The 19,553-nt window shown below is 43.4% G+C and overlaps 2 protein-coding genes and 1 long non-coding RNA gene across 4 annotated transcripts in view; 1 reads left to right on the top strand and 2 right to left on the bottom strand.

Moving 5' to 3' along the window:
• BCO2 (beta-carotene oxygenase 2) overlaps positions 1-3,917 on the top strand; it is a 38,668-nt gene extending 34,751 nt beyond the window's left edge. Inside the window, exons 9-12 of one of the 2 annotated variants that reach the window (XR_012234030.1) lie at positions 349-480; positions 878-1,057; positions 2,462-2,559; positions 2,712-2,817. Coding sequence is in view for 1 of the 2 variants with exons in the window: in XM_073585101.1 (XP_073441202.1) it covers positions 349-480; positions 878-1,057; positions 2,712-2,822; positions 3,485-3,604 (543 nt within the window). In the remaining variant the exon portion in view is untranslated. Of the gene's footprint in view, positions 1-348; positions 481-877; positions 1,058-2,461; positions 2,560-2,711; positions 2,823-3,484 lie in introns of those variants that run through there. The other variant, XM_073585101.1, reaches the window with a different exon arrangement.
• Positions 3,904-8,169, bottom strand: LOC141097729 (uncharacterized). Its single transcript, XR_012234031.1, has 3 exons — positions 7,885-8,169; positions 5,818-5,961; positions 3,904-4,160 (listed from the first exon to the last, which is right to left on the bottom strand). It is a non-coding gene; the product is annotated as an uncharacterized lncRNA (long non-coding RNA).
• A 5,304-nt stretch (positions 8,170-13,473) lies between these two features.
• Positions 13,474-17,999, bottom strand: LOC141098048 (lymphocyte antigen 6E-like). Its single transcript, XM_073585637.1, has 3 exons — positions 17,942-17,999; positions 15,924-16,043; positions 13,474-13,676 (listed from the first exon to the last, which is right to left on the bottom strand). Exons 1-3 carry the CDS (start codon positions 17,997-17,999, stop codon positions 13,474-13,476), a joined length of 381 nt encoding a protein of 126 aa, XP_073441738.1.
• Between the last annotated feature and the right edge of the window lie 1,554 nt (positions 18,000-19,553).

Genomic DNA, 19,553 nt, shown 5'->3' with positions numbered 1-19,553 from the left:
CAGAACTAAGACCTTCACTAATCTCAAGATCAGGGCTCAGTTCTTTGAATGGAGGAACGTTCAGAGAACTCCAGAACCCCTTTTTCAGGATTTTGGAGGTCAGAATGATCCCATGGATAGATGATAACTTGTTTTTATAGTCCAACCCCTTAAAAATTCATCAGGGACCAGAATTAACGACGTCCATTAATATGAGGGCACCACTTGTCTACAAAGACAGCTGACTAATGGATGAGACGTTATTCCCCTTCCTGGAAGGAAGGAGGTCCTGCGGAGGCCAGTGTTGTGTGTGCGGCCATTGTTACATTTTATGTAGGAGAATCGTTATAGTTTATTTTTTCTTTGCAGCTGTTAAGACAGATGGCGAAGCCTTTCCCGCGTAGGTTTGTCCTCCCTCTGGACAACTGCGTCAAAGACGATTTGGCCATCAAGCCCTTAAACTACTCATCTGCTACGGCCGCGAAGAAAAGCGAAGGGAAGGTGAGTGAGTCGTCGGGGATGTTGCACCATCCGCCGGATGCACCTTTTTATCATGGCGCATGATGGTAGCAGCGGTCACACGATTGATGAATGTCACCGCAGGACACAACTACAAATGCGGGGACGAAAGCGACAGTCGTTCACAACCATGGCTTTAGTTTATTCTCCTGGAGAAAATCCAGAAAGGAAACCATCGCTGCAGATTTTACTGCACATTGCAGCAAGGGTTTCTGCAAGTCTGCATTGTTTTTTGCAGCAGATGTTCCCCGTGGGGATGAATCCTAACGGTAGCAGTGGATGAGATCTGCCGGAAAGAAAATCTTTAAATTTCATCGTTTGGTGGCACAGTTGCAGGGAAATCCACAGATATTGACACCGATTTATTTTTTATTTGCAGATATGGTGCACCCATGAGAACCTCCATGACCACACACTGGACTCGTGTGGAATCGAATTCCCACAGATAAATTACGCTAAATACAACACAAAGAAATATCGATTCTTCTTCGGCTGTGGCTTCCAGCACCTCGTGGGGGATTCCTTGCTTAAAGTGGATGTGGAGACGAAGAAAGCAAAGGTGACAATGAGTTGGATGTGGCTCCTGCATGGCTGCTCTCTCCCGGGTTTGATGACAGAATCTTTTCTGCAGATGCTCCCACCTGACATTATTGAATGCCGCTGGGACTTGCGTGTATTCTGAGAATGGGCCAGACATGCGCTGTCAGGAGAGGAGACGCTGTGCACTTCCGCGCCTCCCAATAACCTGAGAGCTTCCGTAGAGGTGGATGGAGAAAGCCTCGGATGTGCAGAGACCTCGCCATTCCTGATAACAAGTATTTGCTCCCATTCTCAAAATAAATGGTCCGTGCATCTAGGGTGTATCCTATCTATATGCCAGGCATGGTTCGGATGCTACAAAGTTGTATTGGGTGGTTCATTCCTGAACTGGGCATATATGACCCATGTTTCTTTAATAGACCGTTATCACCTGCCTTGTGGAAATGAGCAGACCTCTGGGGGTCCTGAGCCCTCCATGTTTCTCCTTGGTGGAGCAGCGGTTGTGCAATCCTGGTGAAGCTTCATTCATGGGCAATATGGCTGATGTACGAGCTGTACTCAAACTTTTCATAGAGTGGCTCTGCACATGCTGGAATGCCACTCTGTTCTAGTAATTGGGATAAAGTCACAGACATTTATCCCAACTTTTGTCGGAGAAGCCCCAGACAGTGGATCTGTCTCCAGGTTTACATAGTACAAGCTGCATAATTATTAAATAAATTTCTTAGACCTCATGAGTCTGGTGTACTTACAGTGTGTCCCTCCTCCCTGCCGCATCTCCATGTTCCTCCTCCCTGCTGTAGCTCCTCTTTGTCCCTCCTCCCTGCCGCAGTTCCTCGTCCCTCCTCCCTGCCACAGTTCCTCGTCCCTCCTCCCTGCCACAGTTCCTCGTCCCTCCTCCCTGCTGCAGTTCCTTGTTGTCCCTTCTACCTGCGCAACTCCTCATCCCTCCTCCCTACCGCACCTCCTCGTTGTCCCTCCTCCCTGCTGCAGCTTCTCGGTGTCCCTCCTTGCTGCAGCTCCTCGGTGTCCCTCCTCCCTGCCACAGTTCCTCGTCCCTCCTCCCTGCCACAGTTCCTCGTTGTCCCTCCTCCCTGCTGCAGTTCTTTGTTGTCCCTTCTACCTGCGCAACTCCTCGTCCCTCCTCCCTACCGCACCTCCTCGTTGTCCCTCCTCCCTGCTGCAGCTTCTCTGTGCCCCTCTTCCCTGCTGTAGCTCCTTGGTGTCCCTTGTCTCTTCCGCAGCTCCTCGGTGTCCCTTGTCTCTGCCGCAGCTCCTCGGCATCTCTCCTCCCTGCTGCTGCTAAGTCACTTCCCACCTAACCTGATTGACATCTCCTCAGTGTGCCAACTTCCAGCTGTTACTTAATTGTTGCCCACCTAACCTGATTGACAGATAATCAGCATTCTTCTTGTGTACCAAGGAATCTCCACTCGCCTAGCCTTACTGTCAGCTCCTCAGTGTTCCTCCTCCCTGCTGAGATCTCACACTGCTCAGTACATGTTGCAGCAGTCAGGCCAGGTGAGGGTGGACTAAATACCCTTGGAATCTTGAGTTCTGTCTGTAGTTGTACTCATTCATTGTTGTTGCTGTCCATTTACTGTCATTCACATATGACTGTCTATCACTTCATAATAAACCTTTTCATCTTTTTTATGTATTGAATTTTGCAGGTGTGGAAGGAAGATGGATATTATCCTTCTGAGCCGATATTCGTGCCTTATCCAAATTCTGTTGAGGAGGATGATGGCGTCATTCTTTCTGCAGTTCTTACACCTCATCAGGTACGGGACAGTGATGTAGCGCAGCCTCTCTCCTGCCTCTGCTTCACAAGTCTTTATATAAAGGGCTGCAATGGTGACGTCCCATCTCCAAAGTGTTACCGCTGCAGCCAGTCACTGGTTTTAGAAGTGATGCAGAGGTAGATGGCACAAGACTGCGGAGGTCAGTGACTGGATGTTGTTGGAGATGAGAAGTCACCACCACAGCCTGGAAAATAAATACTGGCAGCGGTGCAGCAGGTAAATCTACTATATATTGGATGTAGTGCACAGTTTTTTTTTGTTTTTATAGTCTTATATTATAAATGAAATAAAGTTTTTTTTGTTTTTTTTTTAGTTTCGACAACCAAACTGTTCTTTACTCTCCCTCTCCGGGTTCAGTGCTGAGACTCCACCACCGTCCCTTGTATCTTTATTGTCTGCAGCACTTACATCACATTTACAGCTCAGCAGATCATGCTGTCAACTTGGGAACAGTCCACTGGGCTCAGTGATTGGCTGCAGTGCTGTCAACATAACGTCAGCGCTGCAGTCAATAACAGACACTGGGAGCAGTGTCGGAAGCTCGGCACTGGACCTGGGGAGGGGGTAAAGCACTGGTTTTGCCAGGGTTTTCCAGAACCAAAAAATCCCTTTTTCAATTTTTCTTTCCTTTTTCTTTTAAGGATAGAAATATCTTCCTCCTAATTTTGGATGCCAAAGATTTTACAGAAATTGCCCGAGCGGAGGCGCCGATACAGATCCCATACGGTTTTCATGGCATCTTTGTGCCTCACAGGACCTAAAATATGGAGAAAAGGAAACCTGGAAAGTGCCTGATCCTGTGTAACACTAATCATTGCCACCATTAATACTGTGAACTAAACTTATTTTATAATCGTCAGTCATGCCGGGTTATTGTAACTTCACTTCTGGCATTAATCACCCGCTAATCGTCTCGAAATGGCACCGTCTCCTGCGTGCGCTGCAGAGAAAGTCGACTGGCGGCCAGGATTTTATATTAATTTTTACAGCAGATTTTGCAGCGGTTTTGTTGCTTTGTGCCCACGTTCCCTGTACCCGTACTGACATAATAAAGGACAGCGATGTATAATGTAATTTATTGTCTCTAAGCACAATATATAATATACAGAACCATGGCAGCGGTGTACAGGAACGGTATTGGGTCGCTCTTCGGAGCATGTGACGTAAAGAATTCCATCCCGGCCTTGCCCATATTCTGAAATATGTTGCATAAGTCGTTTTGGCAGCACCATATGTACTTTTTCGATTCCCATACGCTGACCGCTCCGTTGCATTCTGCCGCGCTGGCACATCCTTTGGTGGTTGTGACTTTGGAAACTGAAACGGTGAAGAACAAGTAGGTTTATGTAAGACATGAATATAGGGTGGGGATTCTATGTTCTTAGGGTTTGCAGCAAAAGTCGGCACTTGTTGGGGCAAATTCACGTCACTTTACTAAAATTGCTGCAAAACCCCTGCATGTTGCCACAATTTTGGAAAGCTTGCTGCAAAAGATGCAACACGTGAGTACTGCATACAGTTAACGGGGGCTATCCAGCGCCTCTCACTTCCGGAGTTGAGAGTGAGAAGTGCTGCTGCTGATGTGACTGTAGGCTGCTTGCAAGGTCTGATGCCTAAAAGGTATGCATCTGTCCCATAATTAGTATTGGACACTTGCACTAGATATGGCCGAAACCTCAGCAGGTTTGGAAGTCAGAGGTGCTGGTTAATCCCCCTGGGATTTTTGGCATCATTTTACATTATTAGCTCTGTGTATGGGATTTTAAATGGACCCTGTGACTAGATTTATGCTGCCCAAAACAACCGGCGACATAAATCAGTAACTGGCTGTACCATTGCAGGAAGGTATGTTTTTTGCCCTGAAAAGCTTTGGCATTTCAGAGAAAGCATAGCTTGACTAGCCTCCTTTACTCTCAACAACTGCCAAAATCTGTGAGGCAATGCGGCTTCAAGCTGTTGAAGTCTATGGAGAGGGTAGGAAAAGAGTGATAGACAGAAATAACCCCCTGCTTTCTGCCAAGTGTTTTACCTCATACAGTGATTGATTCACATTTACACTGCTCAGTACAGCTATATATTTTCATCCATACTGCTCTTTTTAGTAAGTGGTGTTTTTTAACCCCAGTGCTGAATTCACAGCTACACTGCTTAGTACTGATGTATACTGTCCGCCATGCTGCTTCTTTCTGCTTTAAGTGTTTTGTCTTTTACAATGCCTGATTCACAATTGCACTGCTCAGTACTAATGCATAATATAATCCTAGCTGCTTCTTTCTAGTAAGTTTTATCTCATACACTGATTCACACATTGCTCAGTACTTCTATATATCACCCATGCTGCTTTTTTTCTAGCAAGTGCTAGAACCCCAGTGTTGGATTCACATCTACACTGCTCAGTACGGCTGTATAATGTTCTCCATGCTGCTTTTTTGTAGTGTTTTTTTTTTGTCAATCCCAGTGCTGGATTCATGGCTACACTGCTCAGTACTGCTGTATAATATCCTCCATGCAGCTGTTGCATCTTCTGAACATGTTACATAAAGACAGTAGAGCAGGAATCCCTCATTGCTGTGTATGGGAGACATCATAGCTACTATCCCCACTAACTCATAGACAACTGTAAATTACACATAGAGCCTGCAGAGGGGAAAACTAGTGAACATGCAGAATACAAGTCATAATGGTCAGAAGCAATGTTATTGCTCCTGTTCACATAGGACAGTTTATTGCTCAAAGGCAGAATTCTCTGATCTTGCACTAGACGGTCATAGTCTGGGGTCACTTGATGCAGAAAAAACACATTTCTCCATCAGGCACGCAGCATCCGTCTCACTCCTCTGCACTACTACAGCTGTGTTTGTATTGCATTTCCATACAGTGGTTGCTACGTGCAGCTCCACTCCTTGCATTATATGTACATATATATATATTTTGAGCATTCAGTGACCCGCTCACACGCAGCGTCTATACTCACACATCTCCATGCCGGGGATGCCGGTTTTCTCCTGTGTTATCTTACATAACGGCTTTTCTGCGGTGCAGTTTTCTGGCGGCTGCAGGTCACACTCTGTGACATTGCTGAACTTGTTACATGAGTGGCAGACAAGGCACTGTCCTGCTAATAAAGCATACATATACTATAAATGGGGCAAGCAGGGAACAATACAGAGAATCGGTGCGACAGACGGAAATTCTGACTTTTTTGTTGGACAAAGTACGAAAGATTGTCTGCACTGATCTTTGGTTGTCAACAGATATTAGTTGCATTTACTTGTATGAGCTTTTATTTTTGGTAAGAAAACACAAATTTGTGCCAAATTTGCAAAATGTGAACCTAATGATATGGAAGAAACAATTTTCGGATTTAAACGTGCGCTGCTAGACAAAACGACTCCTTTCCAGATTGTGTACTTGTCGCATTTGGCTGCGATGTGAGCAGAGCTAAATACTTTATCATTTAGTGTCTGGATTTCTCTCTGAAGAGGCAATTTGCATATTAAATTTCCCAGAGGAGCATTGCACGGCGAATAAACCTTCCTTACCTTGACAAGCCAGAGCTGGTATGTCGCTCTCCACAAGGAGAAATCTTACCCCTTAGAGCTCAGTCCAGAGCCTCTCACCTAGCCAAATCAGTTCTCATACTTTGCACTGACGAGGGCCAATAGCCTGAAACACCGTGTCTGCAAATTGAGATTCTGATTTGGCTTTAATCCTAAGTCATATTACAAGACTCGTTAAAGGGTCGATTGTGACTTGTAGGATCGCTACTTCCAACAGGTGGCGCTATAGAGATCAAGTCCTCTTTCTCTCTGAAGAGGCAATTTGCATCAGAGTTTAGTGACATGCACATGTTTGATCTCTGTTCCATTCAGACAAGCCTCATTTTTGTGATGGATGAGGATCCCAGCAAAATATAACCTACCAAAGTGCAAACTTGCATAAACTCTTTTACCTTTTTGCAAAATGAAGGTTACATCCCTGTGTGGCTTCTCATGAACCTTATGAAATTGGTACAAGATCTTAATGTATCGGTCTCCTTCTTTCTCAAAGACCTCTTTGATACAGAGGTGTCCTTACTCACCTTCTACCTTGGCTCGACCAAGAAGTATAAATTGTTTATGCCCAACTTTGGAAATTAAACTTGTTACTCTGTGGTGCGTAATTTGTGCCATATGAGACTAAGGAAGAACGTGTCGATGAGAAGTTGGATATCTATGAAATTTTCTGAAAAGTAAAAGTGGACACCTCTCAATCTACGTCCCAGCCAACAGTAGTAGTAGTGAAATCACACTGGTACAGAGGTGTCCTTGCTCTTCTATCTTGGCTCAACCTACAATGTAAATTGGTGATGACCAACTTTGGAAATGTGTTACCCTGTGGGGTGCTATTTGTGCCATATGTGACTGTGGAAGAACGTTTTGATGTAAAATTGGAGACTACGAAATTTGCGGAAAATTAAAACTGGACACATCTTAATGTACGGTCCAGTCAACAATGGTGGTGGTGAAATCACATCTGTACAGATGTGTCCATGCTCTTCTATCTTGGCTAAACCTGCAATGTAAAGTGGTGATGACCAACTTTGGAAATGTGTTACTCTGTGGTATGCTATTTGTGCTATATGTAACTGTGGAAGAACATTTAGATTAGAAATTGGAGTCTACGAATTTGCCGAAAATGAAAACAGGACACATCTCAATGTATGGTACAGTCAACAATGGTGGTTGTGAAATCACATTTGTAAAGATGTGTTCTTGCTCGTCTTCCATCTTGGCTCAACCTACAATGTAAAGTGGTGATGACCAACTTTGGAAATGACATTTGTTACCCTGTGGGGCGCCGTTCTTGCTGTATGTGTCTGTGGAAGTATGTGTCGATGAGAAATTTTAGTCTACAAAATTTGTGCAAAAGTAAGAGTGAACACATCTCAACCTACGTCCCAGCTCAATTGCTTCCAAAGAAAAAAGGAACCAGTATAATTAGTCTCACTTTTCCACCTCACTTACTGTACGTCATACTGCTCCGTAGTGAGTGCACTTACCTTTCATCTGCCCCAATAAAACTAAGCAGAGAAACGCTGCTAGATGCAAAAAGGTCTTCATGGTCCCCAAGCAAAACGTTGTCCTTGTCTGCAGCTCAATGCAGCATCTCACCAGTCTGTTTCTGGTCTTGGTTTCCGTAGTCTCGAGGTCAGTAACAAATGCCTTTAATACCCTGTATTGACGTGTCACCTAGCTCCTTACACAATACCTTTGTGATAAGAGACAGTCGGCATCTCGTCCGGTCAGTGTTTCCCAATCCTTGTCACACCTGACAAATGAATATTTTTACAGATGACTAAAAACACAATATGTAAAAAAAAAAAAATCGCTGCCCACGTCAACATTTTACCTTGACGTTGAAAAAAATGAGACGTCCCTTTTGATTTCGACACCCGCGGTTGCTTCTTGCATAAGACTTGATTCTGTGACCTGATGTTTTCAAAGACAAAATGTCCCCAAATATAACATGAAGCCTCAGAATATAAAATTAAGATCCTGTGCCCTCTAAATATAAAGACACCAAGTTGTTTTTTTTCTGCACAAAGATTGTGGAATCTGTTCTGAGCCTTTCTTTTGTCAATGCTAATACAATGGAGGCCGGTATGGTTCACTTTTCATTTTTGTTGTTTCGGACCGCTCATAACTTACCCGTTATCATTGAGACTTTTCTAAGTACACACCATGCTGTGACACAAATGATAAATTAATCACATGTATGATTAGCGGGGTCATACGTTCTTTCAGATCAGCACACAAATTTCATGATTGCATCGGAATCTGTGACACTGTATCCAAAATTTGGTCCTGCAGGGTCTTATAAATCCCTCCTTGTACTGCGATATAGTGCAAAAATAAAACTCACCCATTGCGATCCTGTTCCAAAAGTGCCTTGCAGTCTTCCTTATATCTCCTGACCCGCGCCGCAGCTTTTTCGTGCAATCCAGCAGCCCTGTCCATGCATGCGCACCGCTACCTATTCTTTGTAGAGTTTGCGAAAGCCAAAAACACAGATTCCAACACATGCGCTGGGTGCTATCCCTTTCTTCGTTAAGATCTACAGCGCTGGTCCTGGACATGCTCAGTGCCTGCCTTATGTAGCCACGTCAGAAGCGTGCAAGTTCATATAATAAAAATAACAAACTCTCCCATTGGAATAGTGTTCCAAAAGTGATCTATTCTCTTCATAATGTCTCCTGACTCGCTTTGTTGTTTGCAGCTTTTTGTTAGGGAGCTACAGCCACCACTGCAATCAAGCAACAGGAGCCGCGAATGAGCAGCACTAAATGTACCAATTCCTCCTGACTTTGTGGTTTTTAGCTCATTGTCAGGGGTTGTGAGCACTCCTGCTCTAACAGCGCTTGCACATCTCCATTTATTCCCTCAGTCTGGCCAGGGAAGCAGAAGAGCTAACTCCAATACATGTGCAATGGCTTCTATCCCTGGCTACCTCTCTCCATCTTTCTTGAGGCTTGCCAATGCACAATCGCTCACTTATATAGCAGCAAAAGCCGGTGAACTGTGGTAAACATACGTCACTGCAGCCATGTTCTCGTTCTGCACAGTGTGAGAACTGGCAGTGACTGCTGCTCTAGCCTATGGAGCTGCATTCTCTGGGGATCGTCGTGCGACCTTCATATTATGGATGTGTGGATTTTTTGGTAATGAACGGGTAAAAGAGGGTAATTGTCGGGGAGTGCTTTTTGCAATTAAAGGACTTTTTTGTGTGTGAGTTTTATTTCTTTTAACTACTGGGTTAATAATGGAGGTGTCTGACAGACACCTCTCCATTACTGAACCCTGAGCTTGATATTAGCATACATTACACAGCTGACCAACCCCATAACAATTATCTTGATTACCACCACTCCAGGGCAATCAGGAAGAGTGGAGGCTAAGGGCCCCGTCACACATAGCGACTCACTAGCAATCCCGACAACGATATGACCTTTTCAGGATCGCTGGTGTGTCGCTACATGATCGTTGGTGAGCTGTCAAACAGGCAGCTTCACCAGCGATCAGCACCAGCGACGCCGAGCGGGCGTGTCGTTGTGCAGGGAGCTGGTAACCAAGGTACACATCTGGTTTCTAACCGGTGCGCGGCACTTAGAAATCCGATGTGCACCTTGGTTACCAGCTTCCTGCATCAGCGCACTGGTAACTAAGGTACACATCGGGTTTCTAAGCACCGCGCGCTGCTTAGAAACCTGACGTTTACCTTGGTTACCAGCTACCTGATCGCTGGTCATTGCTCTTTCGCCTGCCACTCGCAGCGATGCGTGCTGGCCAGCGGGAGACCAACGACCCAAAAAAAGTCCTGACCTTTCATGAACGATCAGCGATACCCGGCAGGGGGGCCAGTCGCTGATAGCTGTCACACACAGCGATCTCACTGGTGAGATCGCTGTTGTGTCACAAAACTTGTGACTCAGCAGCGATCTCGCTAGCGATATCGCTGTGTGTGACGGGGGCTTAGTGCATCTAATGGATGCACCATTTCTAGGGCGGCTAAGGACTGGGCTTATTAGTCTAGGAGCAAAAAGGAGATAAATCCAGCGAGCCAAGTTTGAAGTACATAAAAAATCTTTTTCTTTATTTCAAAGGTAGATTAAAAATATTTATCCATAGCAGCATATTATAGATATAGGCAGAAATAGGAAAAATTACTGCTGTAAAGCGCACGGCAAGACGCGTTTCGGCTAGACCTTTATCATTGCCAATGATAAAGGTCTAGCCGAAACGCGTCTTGCCGTGCGCTTTACAGCAATAATTTTTCCTATTTCTGCCTATATCTATAATATGCTGCTATGGATAAATATTTTTAATCTACCTTTGAAATAAAGAAAAAGATTTTTTATGTACTTCAAACTTGGCTCGCTGGATGTATCTCCTTTTTGCAATTATCGTTGGCAAGAGCTCCTGTCATTTATCCGTTGCTTAGAGCCTATACAGTATAGCAGCTTATCTTTTGAACCAACCGGGTAAGCTGGCATTTTTTCTTTTTTATTAGTCTAGGAGGGGGCCAATATCCACAGCCCTTTCCAGCCTATTAATATCAGCCTGTAGCGATCTGCTTAGCCTGCTTGGCCTTTGCTGGTCTGTCAGTATATACACTATATCTTTTTTGACAGGCCACAGAGACTGCAGCACCATTATTAGGAGCCAACACTAGCCAAACAACACCATGAAGTACAAGGAGATCTCCAAACAAGTCAGGGTTGGGTTATAAAAAAAATCCCAATCTCTGACGATACAGTGGAGCACCATCAAATCCATTATCATCAAATGGAAAGAACATGGTACCAAAACAAACCTGCCAAGAGAGCGTGCCCACCAAAACTCAGACCGGGCAAGGATGGCAATAATCAGAGAGGCAACACACTGACCAAAGCTAATCCTGAAGGAGCTGCACAGTTCCCAAGCAGAGACTGGAATATCTGTCCATACGACCACAATAGCGGTACACTCCATAGAGGTGACCTTTATGGAAGAGTGGGCAAAAAAACCCCTTTACTTACACACAGCAAATGTAAGGCTCATTTTGAGTTTGCCAAAAGATGTGGAAGACTCCTCAAAAGTATGGAGGAAGGTGCTGTGATCAGATGAGACCAAAATTGAACGTTTTGGCCACCAAGGTAAGCGCTATGTCTGGCACCAAACCAACACAACTCATCACCCCAAGAACACTATCCCCACAGTAAAACATGATGGTGGTAGCATCACGTTATGGGTATGTTTTTTGGCAGCAGGGACAATGAAAATGGTCCGAGTTAAGGGGATGATGTATAGTGTGAAATACGATACAGGGATTTCTTGATCTAAACCTGTTTCTGTCTGTCAGTGATTTGAGATTGGGACAGAGGTTCACCTTCCAACAAGACAATGAGCCAAAGCATACTGCTAAAGCAACACTCCAGTGGTTTAACGGGAAATGTATAAATGTTTTGGAGTGACCTAGTCAAAGCCCAGATCTTAATCCAAATGAGAATCTGTGGTCAGACATCTATCTAATTATCTATCATTCATCTATCTATTATCTATCTCTTATCTATCTACACACGTGGTCAATATTGTTGGTACCACTCGTTTAATGACAGAAAAATCCACAATGGTCACTGAAGTAATTTGAATCTGACAAAAATAATAAATAAAAAATCTATGAAAATGAACAAATGAAAGTCAGACATTGCTTTTCACCCATGCTTCCACAGAATTTAAAAAAAAAATAAAATTCATGAAATAGGCCTGGACAGAAATGATGGTACCCCTGAAAATAATGTGACAAAAGGGACATGTTAAATCAAGGTGTGTCCACTAATTAACATCACAGGTGCCTACAATCTTGGAATTAGTGAGTGGGCCTGTATGGAGGGCTACAGGATTCTAGAGAGAAATGTCCTGCCAGTGTCAGAAAGCTTGGTCTCAGTCACAGGTCATGGGTCTTGAGACGTCCGGAGACTTTTAGGCATTGAGCCAAGAAAAGAATGACTAGATTCAAATATAGGAAACATATCAATTTATTATTATATTTTGCAGTTAAGATACTTTTGTGTTTTCTTAGTAAATGCTAAGAATTAGATCCCATACTATGTTTTATATTATCATTATTTACCATTTAGAATGCACTCCATTCCCAATGATGTTATCAGATATAATGTGGCTTGGCCACGTGGCTAAATATTACATAATTCACGGCAGGTCCCTGCCATGTGGACAGGATCAGCCTTAAGTATAAAGGCAGCACAACTGCCCCCTAATATATGCTGGTAACATGGGGACATCTTTGAATCCTGGAACAGTTCTTTTGAGTGCCAAACAAACTTTCCGCAAAGCAGCACTGGCTGAATGGTTCATTTTAATGAGGCTTTGCCATAAAACAGATCCCTAGTGTCTTGAAACACATTCAGGGGGTAATAAATGTGGGCTTGGAAACTGGTGGGGCTCAGCAAAAAGGGAACGTGGTGATGCATAACAATTTATGGCAACGTGCCGCCAATACCGCTCTCCTACAAAACAGTGCCAGCACAATAGGTGATAGGACTTCCATTATCTGACTTCCCTTCATGCATTAGTCCTGACATTCTCCAGTGAATTGTCTGCCCTGATCTAAAAATCTTCCTGTCTGTTATAACCCTATACAATTTTATAGGCAGAAAGAAAGAACTCAAACCATTTCACAGATAGAGAGATAAAGGCTCACCCCTTTTCCTTTACAAACACAAAGACCCACCCTCACTTAATGCAGAGATATAAGACTTGCCCTACTTTTTTATGAGACAAAGATCATCCCACATGTCCTGTAATTCATCTCCGCATCTCTGCTACTAGACGTGGATTGCACTTGACAACAGGCAGCAGACAGGAAGTGACAGAGAAGGGAAACACCCAGTGGCTGGCACTTTGGAGGGATTTTTCGGGGGTAAGGCAACATAATTTATAAATTGGATGATTTTTATATTGCCTATTTTATCGCATTATCAAATAGGTTCAGGTTGTCTGAACATACAGTTACCATTTTATGAGTTGGTGCCACCTTTATACCCTCTTTTGCATTATTTCTAGAAAAGTCCATCATCGCTTATTTTTTCAGACTAGATGTTCTTGACGATAAGAGCCAGGACTGCCGCCATCACTAGGAACGCGTTACACGTTAAATTGGTCTTGCCATTGGCGAATTCATTGCACAGGTTTCCGGTACAACAGGACGTGTGCTTGGACGCCACCCACACGTTGTAGTTTCCCGAGTTGCATTCGGAGCTTTGTGCACATCTCTTCGTTATCTTCTGATTATTTACTGAATAAAAAGAAAATACACAATTAAGACGAGCCCCATCATTTGATTCACTTCAATATAAACTTTTTTATATATACTTTGGGTCAGATTTCTAGTGAAAAAAAAAAGCTACGTTTGATGCACACCTCCTCTGCACAAACGTTCTCCAATTTTACTTTGCTCGTGACACTTTTCTAAAACGTGGGCGAGGTGTAGCAGAAGGTAACACCAAAGCATCGATTGACATAATAATGTACACAAGAAATTAACATAATTTACACAATAAATCAGTGTAAATTGTAGTGAAAATCAACCTCAGCTTTCATCTGAATAAAATTTAAGTTTGTTTCTCGTGGACAGCACAAGATGCCCTAAATATGCCATTAAGACCTATGCAAAAAGCTTTGTTAGCATGGAAGAGTACAGAAACTCTAGTACCACATACTGGGGGTTGCAATTCTAAAAGTTAATATCGACCCTTTAACATGTCCATGCTTCATTGGCAGACATGTGTTTTGGGGTGTTTGCCCCTCATCAGTGTAAACCAGGAGGTTTTATTTAGCTGGCTTGGAAGGCTCTGACAGCAGGTTTAAAGGGAACCTGTCACCATAAAAATATGCTATTAACCTGCAGGTTAATAGTGTTACAAACCATCCCGGTGCCCGCACTTAGCTGAACACTGCGGGGAGAAAATTAACTGTATTCCCCCGGCAGCGTTCCTGTTTGAGTTATGGGGACCCCACTTTCACCTATGTATAGAGAGCGGCGGTTGTAACCGCCTTCTGGCCCTTATTGATAGCTGGCCCCGATGCAGAGCCAGTGTCAGTCATGATCGGGGGTGCGTTTACAGCCGCCAGTCTGTATTCTCAGAGCGGTGACTGAACCTGCTTCGACCCCTCCCCCTTTGACTGAAACGGGAATGCTGCCATGGGGAATAAAATTCATTTTCTCCGCACAACTTTCAGCTAAGTGCAGGCATGGGACAGGTTAGTAATGCTATTAACCTGCAGATTAACCCCATAGCTGCAGGTTAGTAGAGTTTTTTCTGGTGACAGGTTCCCTTTCAGTGGAAACATTTCTTCTTATGGAGAACACCAAGCCAAAGTAAGGAGACTTATAGGCCATGGAATGCTTCTTTGGAAATTTGAATAATCAAATGATCTCTTCAGAGAGGAAGAGTACTTTAACTCTGAGGGCTCATACTCACATGCGAGAAATTCGGATGAGTCACGCACGCCAATACCTGGCACTGCTGCTGGCACTCGGATTGGAGCGTTCAGCTGCATAGAAATACATGCAGCTAAACGCTCAGATCCGAGTACCTGCGGCAGTGCCGGGTATTGATGTTCGAGACTCGTCCGAGTTTTTTGCATGTGAGTATTAGCCCTAATGCCAACTTTTGGATGTAGTAACACCTAAAGTCAATATCGACCCTTTAATGAGCCTTGCCTCATGACTTAGTATAAAAAGCCAAACCAGAAACTCCATTTGCAGACACGTGTTTTGGGGTGTTTGTTCTTCATCATACCAAAGTTAGTTTGGCTGGATGAGAAGCCTCAGACAAGGATCAATGCTTTTTAATTGGGGAAAGTTCTGTGTAAGTGTAGGGAGACTTATAGGCCATGCAATTCTCCACTGGGATTCCAAGGGGAGAATTGCATGGCCTGTGAGTCTCCTTACACCAACATGGCACTCTTCAGAAGAAGAAACGTAACCAACAAATGCCTATTTGAATGTGTTTAACAGAGACAGGTTAATTAATCACTGACAAACACATAAGATATCATATTATCTCTCGCTGTAACAGAATTGGCATATTGAAGACCAGCATATTTGATCCCTTTGTCCTCTGCCTTTGGGGGTACGGGACCTTTATTAGAAAGATTAGAAAGATGGTTCATCCAATTAAGCTTATGTTCAAGTGTATGAAAGTTGTCCAAGACTATGAAATTAATGACATAGCCTTCAGAATGGCTCGGTAGGGCCCCGACACTTGGAACCCTCAATGATCAGTCACGTCACACTGCCTGTATAACAAGCCAGAACAGCACAGCGCTGTACACTGTGTAGTGGCCATTCTCAGGTAAAACAGCTCTGTGCTGTTCTGTCCGATGCGGTTCTAGGTATCAGCTCATATTGATGACCTTTTCCATATAACAAGGTTTCCATTACGATGAGGAAGATTCAAGCGTTGCCTCTGGCAGTAAAACGGTAGACACCATAATTAATAAGATAATGAGGCAGGCTATGTGAAGAATTTGCACTTGCCAAATATTTTCTCGACTTGTGTGAAGCAGAAGCTGGAGGAGTTGCAGGTGACTGTCGGGAGCTGGTTGCACTCTGTGTTGTTTTTCATGTCGGTGCAGGAGTAGCACTGCAGAGAATGCACTATAATAGGAGAAGGTAGAAATATTAGTCAGAGGTGGATTTTTAAGGTCTAGATTTAAAGCAAAACCAGGAGTTTATAAAACAACCCTTTTTTACCCCTAAAACGGCTATTTCACGTACACACTATGCTTCAATGGGTCCAGGTACCGGTACCTGGTGACTGGAACTGAAACTGCCATAGTCTGCCATGTCACCTACTACATATTGGGATAGGATCTTGGAGATGGGAATACCCCTTTAAGTAAAAAAAAAGTTGCCTTAATCTCACCAAAGATTCATTGTGGGAACGTAGCCTAAGAGTCGGATCTTACAAATGTATTTTCAGTCCGTGAAAAAATGGATGACACATGGACAGCACTAGGACCAATGTTATTTATTAGGGCGGTGCCGATGCCATACGGAGCCACGATATAGCATCGGTTTATTTTATGGAAACATTGCAGTTCTTTAACCTAGGAAACTGTACAGTAAATGGTTAATAGTGGCTACTGGGAAAAAACAGATTGTATACAGATGAAAAGTGAGAAAAATATCATCTGGGTTTTCTACTCTCATGTGAACTTGGCCTCACAGGCATATTTAGAGATGTAGGCAGTGTGTATTGTGAAATTTGGTGGCAGCTCGGCATTAAAGTAGCACATCAGCATTTTTTTTTTTATTTCAGTGTTGGAGTGGTGCCACTAATCTAAGTTCCCACACCATAGTCTTACATGTATCCTCCGGTGTCTTTAGCTGTTTGTGGCACTACTCCTGCGGCGCCATCTTTGAGAGCTTGTGACCGCTACCTCTGACTTCCGGTCAGTCAACAGCTGCAGTCACAAGCTCTCAATGCAAGTTTATGAGCAACAGAGTGACAATATCATAGACTTGCATTGAAAAGTGACCTCTGGATCCAGCAAACACTGGAGCGATCCGGTAGGTCACAAACTGCTGAAGAACGACCGGCAGGAAGGCTGATAATAGACAAAGATGGCGGCGGGTAAGTAGGAGAGTTGGGGCCAGGAACTCAGATTAGTACCATCACTCCAGTGCTACAATAAAAAAATGCTTTAAATCCCTGCTCTTGTTTTTATTACTAAGAGTCCAGTGGGCGGTCCTAGTGATTGACAGCGTCCTCTGTATGTATTTAGTTTCATAGAGAGAGGACCGTCAAACACAGAGTTGAGTGGTCGGACGATGGCAGCATCAAGTCTGCTAAAGGGACTGTAAAATAAAGTATAAAAGTGAAAAAAAGTTTTTAAAAATATGAAAAAAATAAAAAATCTCAGAAGTTCAAACCAGCCCTTTTTGCCCAATTGAAAATAAAGCAGATAACAAAAATAAAATACACATATTTGGAATCACTGCATTCAGAAACTCTAAGGGTCTCAGAAGATGGCGAAAAACACAAAAACTTTTCTTCATGCAAATTTTAGATTTTTTTTCTCAACACAAATTAAAAAATAAAATATACATATGTGGTATCTGAGTACTCGAACTGACCTGGGGAATCATATTACTTGATCAATTTGTACCAGTGGATTTGGGGGAAAAAAAAACAATTGTGGAATTGCACTTTTTTTTGCAATTTTACTGCACTTGGAATTTTTTTTCTTGTTTTCGGGTACACTATATGGTAAAATCAATGGTGTCATTCATAAATACAACTCGTCCCGCCAAAAAAAAAAAACAATGTTGATGGAAAAATAAAAAAGTTATGGCTCTTGGAAGAAGGGGAGGGAAAAAAAAACAACAAAAAACGGAAAATGGCCATGTTCTGATCTGTGAATGGTGCATTGTACATAGAGATGCCATCCGTAACGTGATTGCCAATAATTCTGCATATTTTATCTGCTAAAATTACCAAATACATCCATCGTGACCCAAGAGCGGAGAGTCCCATCTCCATTCACACTTACCTACCAGGACGCTCCATAGCGCAGACACCGATACCAGAGCTGCAGTGACGATGTTCATTGTGGTGACCTCTTTTCATAAATCCAACGCATGAAGCAGATCATCGGAAGAACTGGTCCTTTTATAAGTCTCCGGAGGGAAGTCGCCCATAAACAAGGTGGAGTAGGGATTTATTCTACAATAAGAGGTTGTTAAACAGTTTCTAATTTAGTATTTAAGCCACAATTTTAAAGCCGGTTTTCTCCACCGCAAACATGTCAGTCATCCCAGCCATATACTGTATATGACTGGTCGATATTACTCAGTAATGATGAACCGATCCCACAATTATCACATTAATCATAGGGTGGCTCCAGCGCAAAATCACCTCTGCAAAGATCCCACTGTATAACACACCTATAAGTATAGAAAGCACATAAGATACAATATTTATAAATAAATGCATTTATTTGTTTGTTGGGTTCCTTGTGTGTATGAATACAAATATATATACTGTATATACTAGCTGAAGAGCCCAGCGTTGCCCGGGCATACTAACTAACTGTGGTTAGTTATAACAAATTGCAATAAAGCGTATCGCATACACGGCCTACTTCTTCTGCAGCACCACACTATTCTACTTTAGACCTAGTTCACACGTTATTTGGTCAGTATCGTTAACCTCAGTATTTGTAAGCCAAAACTTGGAGTAAAACAATCAGGGGAAAAGTATATTAGAAACACATCACCACTTCTGTATTTTTCTCCCACTCGTGGTTTTGGCTTAAAAATACTGAGGTAAAATACTGACCAAATACTGAACGTGTGAATGGTGAATGTGGTCTTATACACAGCCTCCACCTGCAGCGCCTCACTCTTCTCTATACACAGCCTCATACTGCAGCATACCTCACTCCTCTCATTTTCCTCCTTACTCCTCTCATTTCCCCCCTCACTCCTCTCATTTTCCCCCTCACACCTCTCATTTTCCACTCTCACACCTCTCATTTTCCCCCTCGCACCTCTCATTTTCCAATCACTCCACTATTTTCCCCTCTCTTCACTATTTTCCCCTCACTCCTCTCTTCCACTCACATGTGCACAGCAACTTCCTGTTAAGATCACAGCGGTGTAATTCATGAGGCTCCTCCCCTTCCCTTGACGTCATGCCTCACAGGAGCAACTCCATTCTAGACACGACGGAGATAGATGTGGCCTGTGCCTGCCGAGCACTGATACTCTGAAGACGGTGACCCTGATTGTAGCTTGCAGAGGCTGGGACGTCGCAGCCGGTGAGTTTTGCAGGGTGGCTTTCGAGGTGAAAGTGTCTCTGCCCGTGTGCGCTAACAACGTGGGCCGTGTGAATGGGGCTTTGCGTGTGGAGTGAGTGTGGCTATGCCGATTGGGCGAGGTTATGTGGAGTGGGCGTGGCTTGATACATACACACACCTACATACGCTCAACTTTATATATGTACACAGATAACTTCTTATCACTTGTGATGAGTAAATATGCTGTAATTTGACATGAAGTATAAATTATTGTGCTCTGAGATCTCTGCAGATCCCAAACCTTGAGAATAATAGCCATACTTTAAAAATAAATAAATAAAAACATACAGTCTATATACTCTCC

This window comes from Dendrobates tinctorius, unplaced genomic scaffold, assembly GCF_039654945.1.
Source record: "Dendrobates tinctorius isolate UK_male_01 unplaced genomic scaffold, ASM3965494v1 ptg000086l, whole genome shotgun sequence".
NCBI classification, from domain to species: Eukaryota; Metazoa; Chordata; class Amphibia; order Anura; family Dendrobatidae; genus Dendrobates; species Dendrobates tinctorius.
Note: the sequence above shows the minus strand (reverse complement) of the source record. Positions and strands in the feature narration are given on the sequence as shown.